Here is a 20,581-nt window from a genome sequence, read left to right as displayed (position 1 = left end):
ATAACTATACCTCTGGTTGGTCTGTTAGAAAGATCATCTTTATCAGGTACTTGAGAACCAACAGCAATATCAACATTTGTTGTCTTCGTAGAATTTTTAAAGTCTTCCTCTGTTTGCCTTAGTTGTTCAAGATCAACTCCAGGATTTTCTTTTGCAAATATTCTTCTACTCACCTCAGAGTCAAATAATTGAATCTTTGTATCCTTATAGAATAGAGTTGTCTTTCTTCATTTAACTTTAAGAGTTTGAAGATATTGGTTTGCTTCAAGACCAGCTTCTTTCTCGAGAATACATTGGTCTTCATCAGCAACAGTTGTGACTCGTGAAGATTGTTGTATTTTAGTAGTCACAGTCAATTCTTCAACTCTTCTTTCATTCCTCTTGCTTTCTCTTCTTTTTCTAGACTTAAATCTAGTGATTGCTTTTGATGAACCACTAAGTCCAACTAGCTCTTCGCCTTTTTTCCTTTTGATCACCTTCTGTTCCCCCTTATTACCTTCATCAGAATTTTCATCATCAATACTTATCAATGACAGTTGTTTACATGTAGATTTTTCAATTTTCTCCCCCTTTTTGGCATCATCACCAAGTAGTAGAGAAAGAATCATCTCCATTGAATTCTGTATTTCGGTAAGTTGATCAGACATTTGAGCTTGATGAGCTTCCAATCTAGCTTGAATGTCTTCAATTGCAATTTATCTGGTAACTATTGGTGAAATTTGTTTATGAATTTCCTGATGACTAGTCAGCTTTGAAGCAATAAGTGATTCTTTAATCTGATTGATTTGAGTAGTAGTTGCTTCATGAGCAGTGTGTAAGGATCTGACAACCAAAGTTGATGCTTTCAGATGATTTAGCATATCATGATTTGTAATCTTTTGTTCTGTAGTTTCCAGATGTTCAACAGCTCGATTTCTAGAAATAGGATACGTAACATCTTTCCAATGAGAATTCCAGAGATTATCAGAATAATCCTGCTTCTTATTAGCATCTAACTCGTTCATTTTTTGTTGTCTTACATGCATAGACATATCTTCATGAAATAAAAGATCATTCTCAAGATCTAACATAGCATTAGATACATGAGTTTCTTTACCATCATTAGATTCTTCAATAGCAGCTGGATCTTAGACTAATTTCTGAACTTTATCTTCAGCTTCAGTATGCAGAATAGAATGAGAAATTGATCCAGTGGCTTTAGAATCTTTAACACCTTCAGTAGTTATCTTCACATCTTCAAGTATTGTAGATAAATGAATTGGAGCTTCAATAACTTCCAGAACTTCAGTTCTCGTAACATGTTGTGGTGATTCTTAAATGGATGAATCTTTATGAATGGACTGTTCTGCTACTACATCTTCAGCAACAATAGGGATTTCCTCAGGTGATGGAAAAGTAGAATGAATGGACTATTTTTCAACAAAAATAAGGATTATCTCATATGGTGGAATATTAGAATGTATGGACTGCAAGAAAGTATCAGTACTTAGACTTATAGGGAGATTAAATGCATTTGACACATCAGAGTGTTCCTTAGATTTAACAGACTGTTGTTCAGCATCTGTTCCTTTAGTACTCTGAGATTCTGCAAACATATAGCAAATAAAACTTAATCTCTCTATTATTTTACAGTAGTCTCACTACTCTTCACACCAAACATCTCATGACTTTTAATAGTTAGAGCTTCCTCACAAAGATTACTAAATCCTATCTCTCATCTACCTATCCTTTTGCCAGGAAGGATCCTGCCTCTCTTAAATTCTGTTTTTCTCTCAATCTTTTCACACATATCACAAAAAAAGGCTCAGAAAGATTTTCCTACAGAAATAAGAGGTGGCTAAAAAGGGTGATTTGTGATCATACAACTAGAGGCAGTCCTTAATTAAGGTCTAGATCTAATCATGTCAACAAGATTTATATCATGAAAAGCATACTATAAATGATGAAAGAAATAAATCAGTATTTAAAATAAATTTTGATAAAGTAACACTAGTATTTATACGTTGTGAATTCACAATTAGGCTCATAGTAAATACTGTGGTTATGACAGTTGTTGTTCATCAATAATAAGAACATCCATTTGAATTGGAAAGGATTTGATCAGGTTACTATCATGTACCATGATCTCAAACCTTTGTTCTTTTTGCAAAGAACCAACACTTGAATGTGTTTAATGAAAGCTATCATAGATTCTTCAGCAAAAACTGATGAAACCTTTGTGTCTCTGTTAGATCATCAAGATCTACCTCAGCAAGAAGTGTCTAACCAACTAAATGTTGTGTCTGAGTGGTGAACATAATTCAAGAATTATGACACTTAATTTTTGGCAATATTTGAGAAAAGTATTCAAGTGTTTCAGTTGTAAGAAGAAATTTAAGATGTAAGATATATGAAATTTGAGATTGAGTGTCGACAACTTTCTTGATCAGGAAAAGAAAGTTTCAAAAGATTTTGAATTGTAAGCAACACTCAAAAAATTATAACCCTTAGTGATTAAAAATTAAATCTTTCCTTAAATCTTCTTCTTTAACAACGATTACTTCCTGTAGTGCTCAATCTGTACTGAAGTGTCACATGAACTTAAACAGAGATTAGTTTATTCATATGCACTATGAAAAATATCACAAGTTTAGCATGCAGTACTGACTTAACATTTAACATTTAAGAATATTTAAGCACACATACAAGAAGTAATTAAGCAGTCATTTAATGAAGCAAAAGAAGCTTAAATATTTTTATTAATTAAGAAGTAGAATACAATATTTTCATAAAATTGCAATCTATGAAAGACAATGACGTTTGGGATCTTGTCGACTTGCCTAAAAGCTCAAAACCTATTGGTTGCAAATGGGTATTTAAAACCAAAAGGGATTCGAGTGGTAACATCGAAAGATATATGGCTCATCTAGTCGCTAAAGGATTCACTCAAAAGAAAGGTATCGACTATAATGAGACTTTCTCTCCGGCTTCCACGAAACACTCATTTAGAATTTTTATGGCACTTGTGTCTCATTATGATCTAGAGCTACATCAGATGGACGTAAAGTCGGCGTCTCTCAATGGAAACATTGACGAGACAATTTATATGGTGCAACCAGAAAACTTTGTCATTGGAGATCCAACGACTGTGGTTTACAAATTAAAGAAGTCCATCTATGGTCTCAGGCAGGCTTCTCGTGAATGGTATCACAAATTTCATCAAGTAATCACATCATATGGTTTCGAAGTGAACTTGGTGGAGCATTGTGTATATCAAAAGTTCAGTGGGAGCAAATCTATCTTTCTTCTCTTATACGTTGATGACATCTTACTTGCTACTAATGATATAGGCTTATTGCACAATACCAAGAAATTTCTCACTAGTCAATTTGAGATGAAGGACCTTGGTAACGTCTCCTTTGTATTAGGAATTCAGATACATCGAGATCGCTCTCGAGGTATTCTTGGATTTGTCACAAAAGAGCTATATCGAAAAGATCCTGGAAAGGTATGACATGAAAGATTGTGCACCAATGGATACACCCGTGTCTAAAGGAGACAAATTTAGTCTCAAACAGCGTCCCAAGAATGAACTTGAGATAAGGGAAATGCAAAGGATACAATATGCATCAGCGGTGGGAAGCCTAATGTATGCTCAAGTTTGTACTCGTCCTGACATAACATTCATTGTTGAAATGTTGGGAAGATATTTCAGTAATCCGGGAATGGAGCAATGGAAAGCAGTGAAACGAGTCTTACGGTATTTGAAGAAAACAAAAGACTATATGCTCACATACAGGAAATCAGATCATCTAGAAATCATTGGATATTTAGATTCTGACTTTGGAGGATGCAGAGATGAAAGAAAATCTACTTCGGGCTAAGTTTATCTACTGGCTGGTGGAGCGATTTCATGGAGATCTGCCAAACAGACGCTCATAGCTTCATCCACCATGGCTGCAGAATATATAGTATATTTTGTGGCATCCAATCAAGCTTTATGGATGCGAAACTTTGTCACTGGTTTGCAAATCCTTGATGGTGTTGAAAGACCATTAAAGATATTTTGTGATAATAAATCAGCAGTGGAGTATTCAAACAACAATAGGAGCACTACAGATGCAAAACATATAGATATTAAGTTCCTAGTTGTTAAAGAAAAGATTCAGAGTGGACAGATTTCGATAGAGCACATTGCACTAACTCCATGATTGCGGATCCGCTCACTAAGGCGTTAACACCTAAGGTCTTTCATAAGCATACTACTCATATGAGTGTTACCTTATGTGATACTTTGGTTTAGTGGGAGTTTGTATTTTGGTGTTTTATGTAATAAACATTGAGTTGTTTATGTTCTACAGAATACAATTGATGGATTTTTATTAAATATTACTCTACTTTTGTTCAATTTTCTTATTATGGTTTAACATTGAGTTGAGAAAATTGGAATCAATCTTGTTAGACATTGCCTAAGAACTAGTTGGAAATAGACATTATATAGATCACATTGCATGTAATTTCCATGCCACTTATCCATGCATTGATTCATGTCGTTGAATATATTTGTGTGGTGACCCTGGAAGGTTTAGTCACGTAAAGTTTGTGACGAATGCCGCCATAATCTCATACATATATAGTAGACGGATCGAATTGTTTTGGTAAAATCTAAGGACGATGAATAGCATAAAGTTGCGCACTAAAGTTTTGTATAATTGATTCTGGATTCATATAAAGCCCAAGTGGGAGATTGTTATTATTATTTTTAATAATAATAATTATTTTATGGGCTACATATAAATATATCAATTATATTTGCTATTTATTATATTGGGTTAAATTAAGTGATCAAATAAGTAACCCAATTAGATTTTAATTTATGGTATAGACCTAATAAGTGGATACCTAATACCGGACCCAATTAAATTATAATGGGAGATTTAATTAGGTGGTATATAAAAGGGTTATAGTCCCCAATATATCAAATACACGTAATGGCTTATCTTCTACCCATCAGAGAGAGCCATTGAGAAAATCCTAAGGAGTACTTGGTTAAGGAAGACAATAATCAAGAATATTATTCAGATTCAGATATCGTTACAATTATAGCCTTATGGATTCAGGTACGCTTCCATCTTCGGTTTTAATCTCGATAATTAGATATGATGATTACGGTCCTTAGCTCTATCTTAGAGAATTATATGTTTATAGAATTGTTAGATTCTATCACATTCCTCAACAATATTTATCATGATCATTCTCTTTGAGAACAGTTTAAACTTGTCTCTGCAAGTGCCTAACAAATTTCTATCCGTGGATGGAAAAGAAATAAAATGACTGCAGTTTAAACTATATTCATCAGAATTTCTACATAATCGTATAATGCAATAATTACTAATGAGTTTTTATGTGGTTGGGTTGCTAGAAGAAGTTTGTAGTTTCTGCATAGCCTGGTTAACCTGTCTTGTTTGTAGTTCAGTTTTTCTTTCTAGATAAAATTTATACATGCTCTTCAACTTTTAATTTTTGCCCTTTCTGTTTGGAATATTTAATTGGGCTTAATTAGCAAAGGTATTTAAAAATGCTAGCTCTATGTTTGGATGAGAAGTAACCAATCTCATGTAGAAGCACATCTGACACTACAAGAAAATAGAGTAAAACCGACCGGACATAACCGATCAACGTCGATTTGGTCACCTTAAAACCGACCGACGTCAGTGGTCGGTTATATGCCAACTAAACGACACCGTATCGATAACCGTGGTCGGTTTTATTGAAAAAATGACACCGTTTTACTGATGTGTCACTTTTAAAACCGACCACCTACATGTGGTCGGTTATATCCACAAATTCTGCAGGTTAAAACCGACCACATGGTCGGTTTTGTAGAATAATAAAAAATTAATTTAAAGTACAAAAAAAGTACCCGTTATAGAGAAAACAATGTCGTTTTATTCTTCTGCATAAAACCGACCGCTGACGGTCGATTTTAACCTATTTTTTTAGTTTTTTTGTTATATCCCTCATTTCTTGATTTTGGGCAAAAAATTAAAAAGACACCAGTGATTGAGGATTGAAGTGGAAAAGTTTTAGAAAATTATAAGTTCTTTCCATATTTTGTAATTAATCTGTGTGTGTGTTTATGTTGGTGTATGTATTAAATGTTGTTGTATATATTTAATGTTTTTATTTTTTTTATATAGTGTTTGTTGTGAGAATTGAAGTTTGGTACTAGATAATTTGTAAGTTAGTTTCATTTATTGTAATTATAGTGTGTGTGTGTTTTATGAAATACATGAATAACTATGAGATTAATGATAAATTATTTGTTAAATATGTTTTTTTTAATTTAAACAAATATTATTGTAGATGGAAACCATTGATCAAAGTTGGATTGGTAACTAATTGCAAAGCCATAAAATTTCATTGACCCCGGAATATAGAATTGGTGTAGAATTTTTTTTAAAATTTGCTAGCGAAAATGGAATGGAAGATGGTACAATGAAGTGTCCGTGTAAACGTTGTAAAAATTTGAATTGGTTAAAGATTGATGATGTTAGATTTCATTTGTGTTATACCGTGTGGACATAACCGACCACCTACAGTCGGTTATGACTCAGTGCACAGTGACCCCACATTTGAATAAAATGCCCAGGAACTTAACCAACCACTATATTTGTCGCTTATGAGGGTTAAACCCGACCAAAAGTCATAACCGACCAGGCTAAAACCGACCAAACCGACCATGCCCTGTGGTCGGTTATCACTATTTTAACCGAACGTGTTGTCTCTTAACCGACCGTTTTTTACTGTCGATTTTGTCTTGTTTTCTTGTAGTGTGAGGCACCCCTCATTTGCCTCTAAACTTCTAAGTTTTGTTAGTTTTGACTCAGCAGCTTGTGTTTGGAAGTCTGGAAAGATTAAAAACGTCGTTCATAAGTAAGCCCGCATGGTTTACAAGACCAAGCAAGTAAACTATATAAGCATAGGTTGTAAACTCAACCAGAATAAGAAATAAGTGATACACCCAACAATTTGTTACAAGAAATTACATGTATAAAAGGAAAGCCATATTAATGTTACCACCATCAACAAAGCTAGCTATAGTTTCTGTACCTAGCAGTCAAGAATGACAAAGATTGCACATCTTTTATCACTTTCTTTGCTATGCTTTGTGGCTTCTGTACAATGTTATGGTGCAAATGGAAATAACCCTCTTGAAAAGCTTATCAAAGCTCAGAAGTCGAAAAGGATATCTACCTTTCGTGATGAGGTTCTAAATGTCGAGTATTCACCTGTGTATATTGGATCTCAAGATGGATTGAAGGAAGCTGACAAGTTAGATTCATTGCCAGGGCAACCTGCTAGAGCAACTTTTGATCAATACTCCGGATATGTCACAGTTGATCCGGTTGCTGGAAGAGCACTTTTCTACTATCTTGCGCAGTCTGAAAATTCTTCTAGCCAGCCTTTAGTTCTATGGCTAAATGGAGGTAAATATAGGATCCTAAAGAAGTATAGTTTCTCAATATAATGTGCATGCCATACTGCATAGTAGAAAATATGAAACTGAAGACTTTTTCTTCAATCTAGTATGTAAATTAACAATGAACCTCACTCGATAATTACTATGATCATTTTGAATGACAGGACCTGGCTGTTCTTCCTTTGGGAATGGAGCGATGATGGAACTTGGTCCATTTACAGTCAATAGTGATGGCAAAACTTTATCCCAGAACAAGTATGCTTGGAACAATGGTAAATAGATTAGTTGTTCATAAATAATTTCAAAATTACTCATCAAACAATAATTTCTAATATGTACATTGTCTGGTCACTAACAATAGTTGAATTTGCAATGCAGAAGCAAACATGTTATTCTTGGAGTCCCCAGCTGGTGTTGGATTTTCATACTCCAACACAACATCAGATTATGTAACTGGAGATACAAAAACTGCAGAAGATGCTTATACATTTTTAATAAATTGGCTAGCAAGGTTTCCCGAATACCAAACCCGAGATTTCTTCATTACTGGAGAGAGTTATGCAGGACACTATATTCCTCAATTAGCTCAACTAATTCTTCAGAACAACAAAATCACCAATCAAACTATTATTAACCTAAAAGGAATTGCTGTGAGTTTCTTACTTGAAGCAATTAAACGATCACATGGTAGCACGTATAAAACATGAACAATGATAACTGACATGGAGTACCTTAATTTGCAGATTGGTAACGCATACATAGACGAGGAAACTCAATTTAAAGGAACAATAGATTACTACTGGTCACATGCTTTACTATCTGATGAAGTTTATGAGGGCATCATCCTAAACTGCAACTTTTCAGCAAATGCAAATATTTCAGAAGCATGTGAAACTTCCCTTGATCAAGCAAATGTTGGCGATATCTTTCCCTACGATATATATGCTCCCTTGTGCGGTTCCTCAACTGATTCACCGTCGGTATGTTCTAATAAAATGGAAATTTTGCAGTACCATAATTTGCATACTGACTTATATTTTGTTTTCCTCACTGTTTTCTTATATTACTATTACTGAACAGATATCAGGATTTGATCCATGCACGGATAATTATATCTACACCTACTTGAACACTCAGCAAGTTCAGACATCACTTCATGTCACTATTCCTCCAAAGACATGGGAATCTTGCAGGTACACATATCTAGTAGATTGTTAAATCACAGCTTATCATCTAATCTTAAAATTATTTGACTTACAATTGGTACTCTGACTAATTATATAACGTTGTTATCTGTAGTGGTGTAATTGATTATACGGAAGCCCCATCAACAGTCTTGCCAGTTATCAAGGAACTTATGAACAGTGGCATCAGTGTCTGGCTATATAGGTGAACAAATTTTTTTCTCGAAATTAGAAACATTATGAACTGTTAAGAATTTGTATGACTAAAATGGAGTTTAAGTATGCAGCGGGGACACGGATGGCGTAGTGTCAGTGACAACAACAAGATATGCCATAGACTATCTTCAAACTACAGTCAAAACACAATGGTACCCCTGGTACACTCAGGCTGATGTACAAATACTACATTATCAGCAAGCACACACAAAACCCTTCTTCTAATTGTCAATTCACGAATTCTTTATTTCTTCAATGATGCTTTTCAAGGTGGGAGGATATGCAGTTGGATACGAAAATTTGACATTTGTGACTGTGAGGGGATCCGGACATTTTGTTCCAAGTTATCAGCCTTCTCGTGCACTTGCTTTGTTCTCTTCCTTTTTGGCTGGAGAGCTTCCTCCGTGTAATGAGAACTGAAAAAGATTCAGTGAAATCCGGGAGAGGAAACTTTAATTTCTTATTGTAAAGATGATCACAACTGCCATTTGTGCATCTGATTATTTGATGTATGATCTTGTTATATGTCACACTCGCTGAATCAGATTCGAATACATCCCAACAACACATGATTGTTTTTATTCGACAAGTTAATGTATGTCTTAGTATGAAAAATGAATGAATACCCGAAACTAGTCCTAATCTCTGCCTCTCCCAGAGACGATGAACTTGTACAGTTTAATCTTCGTAATCTCCTCAATAACGTAATCTTCATTAAAAATTCAACATAAATTTAACAAGAAGTTGTTTCACGCGTTTATCTGCAGACTGTCTCAAGAATAACAGAATCTATCACTTTAGCACAGATAATATACACACCGGCCAGGCCAACAACATTAGTCCATGGAAATTATAGTTGTTTTTTCTTATTCACCTCCAGAAGCTAATAGTTTAATAGGCTCTTTCCTAGCACATGTATTAACTGGTTAAATATTCATTGCTTTGTAATACTTTGTTCTTGACCTCCTAGAAGCCAATTATAATATCGGAAAAAGGTCATTTTCAAAGACAAAATAAAATGCTAACAATTTCCAACATAAACGTTTATTAAATCTATATATACAATCACATTTTCACATCTCAGATAGTAGAATAAATTCATTCACTTACAAAAGGTTGCATTTAAGAACCTCGTACTCTATTATGGTGTCATCACTAGCCGGTTCAGATTTTAGCTTCGACAACAGAAACAATTTTCTTTACGACAGTGCTCCTGAAAGCCCGCGAGGATTTAACAACTACTTCAGTGCACCTACAAGTCCTAGCAACCAAATCTCTTTCTCCTTCATCCCTGATGAACATTTGAAATATGATCATCATCATGGTTTCGATAAAAAACATGATGACCATAAACCATTTATGTTCATTCCTGGTGATTATTCAAATCACATTCTTGTTTCTTCAGCTGATGAGCTTATTGATGGTGGGATGATCAAACCCTGTGAGCCAAAACATAAGAAAATTATCCAGAGTAGAATGTCATTTAGCCGGAGTAATAAAATATGTTCTGAGCACTTCCCAGTTCGCCAAGAAAATAAAGACGACACGTCTTCATCTTGGAGTTCAAGTTTTGGTTGGTTATACAAGAAACTGAAGCTAAAAGATTTGTTGTCTCGTAATGCCTCCGAGGGTCATGAAACCAGCAAAAAATACGATGCTTTGAAGAAACTTAAAAACAGTGATCTAATGAACTCAAGTAGTAGTACTAATTCAGTTTCGAGCAGAAACAGAAAGAATAAAGAGGGGGCGATGTTGTCAGCTCATGAACGGCATTATAAGGTGAACCGAGAAGCAGCAGAAGAGATAAAAAAGAGAATTTACCTTCCTTACAAGCAAAATCTGATGGTTGGCTGCATAAATCTTGATGCTGCTAGTATTAGTGACCCCTCCAAGGAAACACTTAAAATTCGATAACCACACTATATCGAAAGTTTACTGCAAAAACCAAGCATTTTGAAGACATCAAAGCCTACTGACTTGTCTCGGTTAGACCTTAAGCCGATCATTTTTTTGCCAGTATCCAACTGTTTCTTATTCTTATTCTTGAGGTGGTTGTCTTGTTTAAACCAAAGATTAGAACTTAGTACTTTTTATGTACTCTTTCACACTCTATGCTTAAACGCATAATATTTTGGTTTACAAAAGCTGATGATTTTTTTTTCTCTGAATATGACCTTTGTAGTAATGTAATGCAATATTGACAATCAGACTAGGAGCCAGTTCGGGTTTGTTATCAATTGAGATTAAACTTCTTTTAGTGAACTAAACTTTGAAATATGATCATCATCGTGGTTTTGACGAAAAATATGATGACAGTAAGCCATTCGTGTTTATTCCTGGCGATCGCATAGATTTGATTCCTGTTTCTTCAGCTGATGAGCTCTTTGATGGTGGGAAGATCAAACCATTTGAGCCACAACTTCAGAAAATAATCCAGAGTAGCCTGTCTTTTGGCCGGAGTAACAAAGTTCATTCTGAGCCCTTTACAACGGGTAAAGAACACGTAAAAGACTCGTCTTCATCTTCGAGTTTAACTTTCAGTTGGTTACACAAGAAATGGAAGCTAAAAGACTTGTTGTTTCGAAATGCATCCGAGGGTCATGAAACCAACAAGAAGTATGATTTTCTGAGGAAAATTAAAGACGATGATTCGAAGAATTCGAGCAGAAACAAAAAGAGTAAAGAGAAGGCGCCTTTGTCAGCTCATGAACGGCATTACAGGGTGAACAGAGCAGCAGCAGAGGAATTGAAAAGGAGAACTTACTTGCCTTACAAGCAAAACCTGACGATTGGTTGCATGAATATTGATGCTGCTGGAGCTGTTCGCGAACCGAGCCGTTCGCGAACAAGCTCGAGCTCGGCTCGTTAAGGGCTCGGTTCGGCTCGGTTCGTTAAGGGCTCGAGCTCGAGCTCGAACACAAAAATGTGTTCGTTAAGAAAACGAGCTCGAGCCGAGCTTTTGGCATGTTCGGCTCGAGCTCGGCTCGAGCTCGGCTCGGCTCGAGCTTGGCTCGGCTCGATTCGGCTCGAGCTCGGCTCGAAAAAAAAATTAAAAAAAAATTATTTTTTATATATTTAATTATTATGAATTTTATTCAGATTTTTTATAAATATTTTTAAATTATTGAACTATACGAATGTCAAAATATATATTTTAGTAATTTGAAAAAATTCAGATATTAAAAATTAATTTTTTAATTTGATATTTTAATAATTAACAAGTGATTTGACTATTACTTGTAACTAGTATTTATTTCCTGATCGGTGTTTCGATTTTTTGAAATTATTTATAAATGATCCAACCGTACGGATGTCAAGATCTATATATTTAAGTGATATAATAAAAAATTTAGAAAAAATAAATATATTTGGTTTGCTATTTTAACGGTAAACTAGTAGTTTGACTAGTACTTCTCCCATATTAATGTTTCGATTTTTTAAAAAATATTTATGAATGATCCAGCCGTACGGATGTTAATATCTATATTATTTAGTAATATGACAAAATTTTTTAAAAAAATAAATGTATTTGATTTGTTATTTTCACAGTCAACAAGTGTTTTGACCTTTACTTGTAACTATTGTTTAGTCTCATATTAATGTTTCAATTTTTAAAAAATATTTATGAATGATCCAACCGTACGGATGTTAATATCTATATATTTTAGTGACATGATAAAAAATTTAGAAAAAAATAAATTTATTTTATTTATTATTTTGACAATCGACCAATTGTTTGAATAGTTGTTAGAACTAGTGTTTAGTCTCATATTAATGTTTTAATTTTTTTAAAAATATTTATGAATGACCCAACCGTACGGATGTTAAGATCTATATATTTTAGTGACATGACAAAAGTTTTAGAAAAAAATAAATGCATTTGGTTTGTTATTTTAACAGTCAACCGGTGTTTTGACCTTTACTTGTAACTAGTGTTTAGTCTCGTATTAATGTTTTGATTTTTTTAAAAATATTTATAGATGATCCAACCGTACAGATGTTAATATCTATATATTTTAGTGACATGATAAAAATTTTAGAAAAAAATAAATTTACTTTGTTTGTTATTTTGACAATCAACCATTTGTTTGAACAATACTTGTAACTAGTGTTTAGTCTCGTATTCATATTTTGATTTTTTTAAAAATATTTATAGATGATCCAACCGTATGGATGTTAAGATCTATATATTTTAGTGACATGACAAAAGTTTTAGAAAAAAATAAATGTATTTGATTTGTTATTTTAACAGTCAACCGGTGTTTTGACTTGTACTTGTAATTAGTGTTTAGTATCGTATTAATGTTTCGATTTTTTAAAAAATATTTATGAATGATCCAACCGTACGGATGTTAAGATCAATATTTTTTAGTGATATGACAAAATTTTTAGAAAAAAATAAAAGTATTTGGTTTGTTATTTTAACAGTCAACCGGTGTTTTGACCAGAATTTTTTAATTAAGCTCGGCTCGGCTCGGCTCGGCTCGGCTCGGCTCGGCTCGGCTCGTTTTGATGGAGAAAGCTCGTGTTCGGCTCGGTTCGACTCGACTCGATTTTGTTCGATAAAAGCTCGTGTTCGGCTCGTTCGTTAACGAGCTCGAGCTCGAACACAGGTTTTTGTTCGTTAAGAAAGCTCGGCTCGGCTCGGATCGTCAGAAAAAAAATTAAAGCTCGGCTCGGTTCGATCAAAACTCGACTCGGCTCGGTTCGTGAACAGCTCTACTGCTGGTGTTAGAGACCCCTCTAGGACAACAATTAAATTTTAATTATTATAATAATCCCTCCATCCCACTCAATTCTTTTCCCTCCGTCCCACTGAATTCTTTACATATTTTTTTCTGCGCATTTTAATGCTACTATAAAATATAGTTCTATCATTTACTTTTAAAATTTTCTTTTTCTGTATAAATTAGATTAAATATTATTTTTTATTTAAAAAAAATATTTAAAAATACTTAGGAAACCATATTTTACGAGAGGCTTAAAATACGTGGCGAATTCTCGTTCTCCAATGTAAACAACAAGTGGGACTGGGAGAGTATTGTTTATCTAAGATCATTATTCAATATTTGTTATTGGGATTCTTAAAGTATTGGATTAAGGCCCCAAAAATACTAAACTAAATTGATAAAATGTAACACTAAACTGTGTTGTATCAGCTTTCGGATAACCCGATTGAAATGAGTCGAAGTATGGGGCTCACAACTGCCATGGATGCAGTGCCATGTCAGTAGTGGGCCCATATTGTGGGGCCCGCTGAGACCCACCGCTGACATGTCCTTATCGACGTGTCGCTGTGGGCCCACCTATCTAATGCAACATAAATCTTTAATCTAATGTGACAGTTTTTTCTCTGATGGAACACTGCAATTTTCTTTATTGCAATTTTTAGAATCAAAAGTTATACTCTACACCTTTAATGTAATACTTTTTAACAATCATTAATAAGTGAAACCATTTTTGAGTGGTACGCAAGTATTAATTTTGGTTTTACCAATTTTTCGTATGACCAACTTTTGGTTTCATTTATTCATTCATATATATCTTATAATTCTATTTTTTTATGTCTTTTAATTCTTAAAAACCTTTGGTTACACCTTTATTTTATTAATGTATGTATATTTATACTTCTACATGTCTTATAATTTTATTAAGTTCGATTTTATTTTTGTTATCTTGTACTTCTGTATGTCTTATGATTCTAGTTTTATTTTTATATTTTTATACTTCTACATGTCTTATGATTTTATTAAGTTTGTTTTTATTTTTATTTCACCCTTTTGGCTTTAACATTTGTGTTTGTAATTCTCTTATGTATTTCTAATTCAATATATTATATATTTTTTTATCGTAGGTAACCCGCAACCGCTACACTTTGGGTGCGCATTGGGTAAATCCTACGGGCTCACGCAATAGCCTGCAAACCACGCGAACCACGGGCTCACGCAATAGCCTGCAAACCACGTGAACCAAGGTAAACCGTATTTAAGCGACAAGCTCTGGCTCAGAAGACATAATCATAAATTCTACTCCCGTCGGATTCGAACCTGTGGCCATGAGGATAGTTTCCTCTCTTTAACCAACTGAGACAACCCTTACGGGCTATTATACATTTTTGGTTTCATCAACTTTTTATTTCACCCCTTTTTGAATTTCATTATAAATCTAAATGTATAATTTTTATTTTTTTTACTTCTATGTGACTTATAACTTATATATATTATTTTACTTATTTTTTAATTGCATTTCTTATATTGATTTCAACTCAGTAACATTATTTGTCGTATGACTCTATAGTATATTTTAATAAGATAATAATTATAATCTTTTTATTATAATCATACCACAGATATTGTACTCAACAGTTTGGGCTGCGTTTTCTGAGTAAAAGTTAGAAATTTTGACATGGCGCATATATTATTATGATTTTTAAAAATTATTTAAATAAATTAACTCGGCCTGGATCCACTATTATGTAACAGTTTTGCCTTATATTGTTACAATAGATATTATTTAAAGGTAACAAAAACATTTACTTTTGCAACACTAATACTAGAAGCAAATGTAAGTAGTGAAAATAACATTGGAATACATTATTTGTAAATATGCAATTCCCATTAAATTCAATCATTATTAAATCAATTCACAATCCATTCAAAATCCAACCACCAATTCAAAACATCATCAAAATCAGCCACCATTTCACCGATAATAGTCACCATTTCACCAACAATAGTCACCACCCCAACAATAAACTACCACTATTAACTACATCATCAAATCGCAAACAACCCTCAACAAAATTACAACTAACCTCAAATTTCAAATCAAGCACAAGCACCTAAATCTCTTTGGGTGCTTAAAAGTATGTCATTATCACCCAGTTTTGGGTGTAAGTCCTTAACGAAGAGTGATGATGGGGGATAATGTCGATCTTTACAATTAAGTGTAAACTCCAAATTTTATACTTGTGCAGTCTGGGCCCCCACTTGATTTTTCTAATTTAGTGGGATAATTTGACCTTTTGGATTTACGTGCTTGTAAACTGCCACAAACTGAGCATGCCTCACATCCACGTGATTGTAATGCATTTGGTCTTGTTGGAACTTCTGATCATATATGTGACAATGCTTTTCAAACATGTGATAAAGAGTTCCTACAAGACTAAACACATGGACGTGAGGCATGCTCAGTTTGTGGCAGTTTATAAGAACGTAAATCCAAATGAGAAAATTATGTAACTAAATTAGCAAAACTAAGTATTGGGCCGGACTGCATAATAGTTAAATCATTTCCTCACTTGAGTAAAAAATTATTTTAAAAATTATAAAAATATGTAGAGTTATAAAAACATGTAGCTAACTCTAAATTATTCACCACATAGAATTTAATTCAAAATAAAAATAAATTTTTAATATAAAATTAGTGTAAAGTATTTTAAATTTTAAAAAAAACTTATTTTTGATTTTTTTAGGATATTAATAACTTATTTTCAAATAATTTAAAAGATTTATGTAACTTTGAAATTATAATTGTGAATCAAGCTGAAAATACAATTTTTTGTCATATTTGGAATTCAACATAATAATATACTAAAATAAATCCTAAAATATTACTTGTTATCCCATGCTCCCTGATCCGGCCGGAGACTTCTAAGATATTTAGTTTTATATTTTTAGTGTTAGTTTATGTCTGTATAATACATGTGCATATCCCATAAACATGAGGTGTTTGGGTGTTGTTTTCAATTCACTCCCATCCCCCAAAGGACGCCTTTGTATGGATATTGTTCGGTAGCATTAAATAAAATATTAGAAATAAAACATAAATTAATTTGGAAGATTCAATCTTAATAATTACTTCATATGAACTTTTATCTAATAGCATCGCAATCACTATATTTTGTCGATAACATATTTTCTCGTAAACTAGTCCACCTACTTTTGAAATCTTTAATAGCTTTACTAAACACCTATTTAGAAAATTTTTTCTCAGTATGCCAAACACAATATGATTAAATATTCTCAATAACATGCTTGTAACTTGCCATACTCCAAAGAGATAATATGTATTTGAAAGACTTTTTGTAATTGACATTTTCATAGGTTCATCTTGATTGATCATAATTGCTTTGGGTGTTTTATTAATTATGCGTGTCAAAATTGATCAAATAATTATATAAAATATTTCGTTTCATCTTCCGGTAATACTCCTTTATATAAAATGTACTGGTCATGATGATTGACACCAATAAATGGAACAACTGATATTTTAAATTTATTTTTCTTATAAGTGAGGGTGACATCAAAACCTAACATCGCCACCAAATTATAGATAAGAAGTTTTTGACATATTATCCATAAATCGGAGATACATAATATCCCGCTTTCAACAACATCCATTTTAAAGTAGTTATCGTCATTCATTAATATCTTCTCTTAAAAATATTTTAAAATTCTTAACATTCTTTTACTATATTTTTTTCCTTTGACATAGAATAAACTTTGTATTGTCATGCGGTAATATCCACTTCAGCAGAGCCACTAATAAATTTGACCACCTTTGTAATTTTTAAAGATTTTTGACCATTTTGATGTAGTTCAGAAATTAAATTCTTGCATAATGTGACACTTACTATGAGATCTATAATTTATTACTTTTGAGAAAGTGTGAGTAAGGTCGTTATTGTGTATAAAACTTATCAACAATCCACTAACCATTCTCTATTGATATTTTACTTTACAATATATTTTAGTATCTTGGCTATATTTGACATCTTTTACAATTTGTCATTTAACTTTTGGATATTTTTTTCTTCTTCGCAATATACAATTTTTTTCTTAAAACGTCATTTGTAACTCTTGACCTTACCAAATCACCCATGTAAATTATAATTACCCTTTATAGTGCGTAAGTGCTGAAAAAAGATAAGATTCATTCATCGTGGAAAACACATATCCAAGTATTGGTTGTATATGTCTGGACATAGCAATTATTATGCTTTTATAAATTTTCTTGAATATATCTAAAATTTGAATTATAACTAACAAATGGTACAAATGTAATTTTTGACATCAATCTCTTCGATATGCGTCATAAAAAATCTACAAACAAAATTATAGGACATTCTCACAAGTAGTTGGTGCTTACAGCAAAAACAATTAAGATTTGCAAGAAATAAATTTGAGAAAATTAAGGTTAAAAAAATTCAAACAGCCAACAAGTTAGTAAAATTACTAGTATAACAATAAATATGGTAAGCAATCATGCATGTTTTTGTACTTTTGATAAAACTGGATATGAATTCTCGTAAGAAACGATAAGAAATCAAAACTATTTTAGGGACTAGATAATGTAATATCTAATACAAACAAGACCAAGAGGACGTAAAGACAATTCACCTTAATGTTAATGTTCGTATTATATTATTAAAGACGTAGTATTTTTCCTACTTGGGTGGATAACATTCTAAAGTGTCACGTATGAACTATTTTCCCTATCATATAAGTTCCTTCGTATGAGCTAGAGGCGTATTTTCAAGCACCGAAAAAGAATTTAAGTGTTTGTGCTTTATTTGAAATTTGAGGAAAGTTGTAATCTTGCTGAAACTACAAATTTTGTTTTAGAGAATTAATCACAAAGCCTTCATTAAATTGAGAATTACTTAATCTGTTATGTTCGACAAAGTGCTCACAGAAAGACAGTATACCACTGTTATCATTGTTTGCATCTCATAATATTAAAATAAGTTTATAATTTAAATATGAAGTTGGACTAGGATTAAGGAAAAGCTTCATGTATTCCTCTTTAACCAGCACTATAACTATGACCTATGTCATAATATCTTGTTGCCTTTTCATATAGTTTTTGTTTTTCTATAGATGCCTAACAATAATTTCTCGGGGTAAGTTCGGATTCATTCATCATGAGTTCAATTATTCATTTCAAAAGTACTTTATTTGCATCCAACTGATGAACAACATCTTCAAATTTTTTGTAAAGCTCTTCCATCCAAGCACATCTTTTTTAATCAGTTCATCACGAATAAAGCAAATAAAAAGTTTCAAAAAGAATAGTTGAACTCATGAATAAGTCTGAGCTTACCCGGAAAATTATTGTTAGGCATTTTTAAAACTACAAAAACTTTATGAAAAAGCAGCAGGATATCTTAACAAAAGGTCGTATTTATAATGTTAGTCAAAAAATGATACATGAAGTTTTCCTAAATCCTACATCAACTACAAATTCAAATTATAAGGATATTTGATATTATGAGATGCAAACAATAATAATGGTGACAAAGGTATAATGTCGTTTAGCGAGAATTTTCCAAAATTTAGACACGTTAAGCAATTCTCGACTGAATGAAACCTTTGTGATTGACTCTCTAAACCAACAAAACTTTTGGTATCAATAAAATTAAAGTTCTTCTCAAATATCAAATTAGGGACAAACACCCAACCTCTTTTCGGTGCTTGAAAATACGACATTAGTGGGTGGAAAATCTTAGAGGAAGAGTGATGAAATAAGAAGTTAAATATCAAAACACATATGTTAATTGAAGAGTTTTTGTGTAAGTACAAATATTTATTTACTTTCTCGTTTTAGTACCAAAACCACTTCTTAAATACAAATGACTTTAATATGTTATAGTAATTATTATCCACGCCATTAAATTTTTCATTTAATCTTAGCCAAATTTTGTGCAAAGTGGGCAAAACATTCAATCAAAATGCTTCTAATTTTATCTTGAATTCATTAAGTTGAATTATTTTTGAAATAGAGTCGAAATAGAATAAATTTATGGACAAATAACGGTGTGAGATAAATTTCATACCTATTAATCACCACGGCCATTCATCATCTTGTTTTGACCCTTTGTTGTTGCCATCAAAATTCCAATAATCGGCATTTCCGTCGCATCAATTCTTTCATTTGAATACATTCTTATTATGATTACACAAAATTGTATCTAATTCTAGAATGGCGAAACCTAGGATTTTTTAAGAAAATAGAAGAAAAAGGAACTGAAAAAGATGGAGAAATTGTTGTATCCTTTTCAAAATAGGCGAGAAAACAAAGAAATATATAAATTGTGAGAGTGAAGTGAGCGATGGATCTAGAAGTATCTAGAAATATCGATATTTCTTAGCAATTTATCAGATGGATCTAGAAGCATCTAAAAATTAACATGATGGATCTTGAAGTATCTAGAAGTTTCGGTATTACCAAAATGTGAATAACATGTAAACCGTTACGGTTTACATATTTGTACACAATGATCACTAAAGTATTAAAAAAATTCATTTCAATCATCAAAGTATATATCTTTATACACTTTAAACATTGTTTGCCTCGAGGAACCAAAGTTTCTAGTTTTATTTTCGTTTTCTTTTAACGGTTTTTCCAAAACAAAGGATCCCTGCTTATAATCCCATCTTTCACCTTTCCACCATCCAACTGAAGTAAACAAATGAATGTACAAAATTATTGTATATTTAAAGTATTAATTTAGTTATTGAATAGATTATATGTAGTTTGCCAGCAATATCCTACAAAATGCACTTGTTGATGTTTTGCCTCTCGAGGTTGATTGCAGTATCTCATTGCTTTGTGTAATATTCCGTAATTTTTAGAATGAGATTAATAATAGAATAATAGAATAAAAAGAATTAAAATTAGATAAGGACCATGATTTAAAATTTGAATTAGACTAACG

General features: G+C 32.5%; 2 protein-coding genes across 2 annotated transcripts; both read left to right on the top strand.

The window, feature by feature from the left end:
• The first annotated feature begins 3,512 nt into the window (after positions 1-3,512).
• Positions 3,513-3,863, top strand: LOC141701069 (secreted RxLR effector protein 161-like). The gene has a single exon (XM_074504707.1). The coding sequence runs from the start codon at positions 3,513-3,515 to the stop codon at positions 3,861-3,863; it is 351 nt and encodes a 116-aa protein (XP_074360808.1).
• Positions 3,864-7,105: 3,242 nt separating this feature from the next.
• Positions 7,106-9,282, top strand: LOC141701068 (serine carboxypeptidase 1-like). Its single transcript, XM_074504706.1, has 8 exons — positions 7,106-7,469; positions 7,627-7,734; positions 7,841-8,112; positions 8,206-8,442; positions 8,543-8,655; positions 8,762-8,851; positions 8,934-9,039; positions 9,133-9,282. The coding sequence occupies exons 1-8, from the start codon at positions 7,106-7,108 to the stop codon at positions 9,280-9,282; spliced, it is 1,440 nt and encodes a 479-aa protein (XP_074360807.1).
• Positions 9,283-20,581: the final 11,299 nt, after the last annotated feature.

The sequence above is a fragment of the Apium graveolens genome, unplaced genomic scaffold (assembly GCF_009905375.1).
Source record: "Apium graveolens cultivar Ventura unplaced genomic scaffold, ASM990537v1 ctg3291, whole genome shotgun sequence".
NCBI classification, from domain to species: Eukaryota; Viridiplantae; Streptophyta; class Magnoliopsida; order Apiales; family Apiaceae; genus Apium; species Apium graveolens.
Note: the sequence above shows the minus strand (reverse complement) of the source record. Positions and strands in the feature narration are given on the sequence as shown.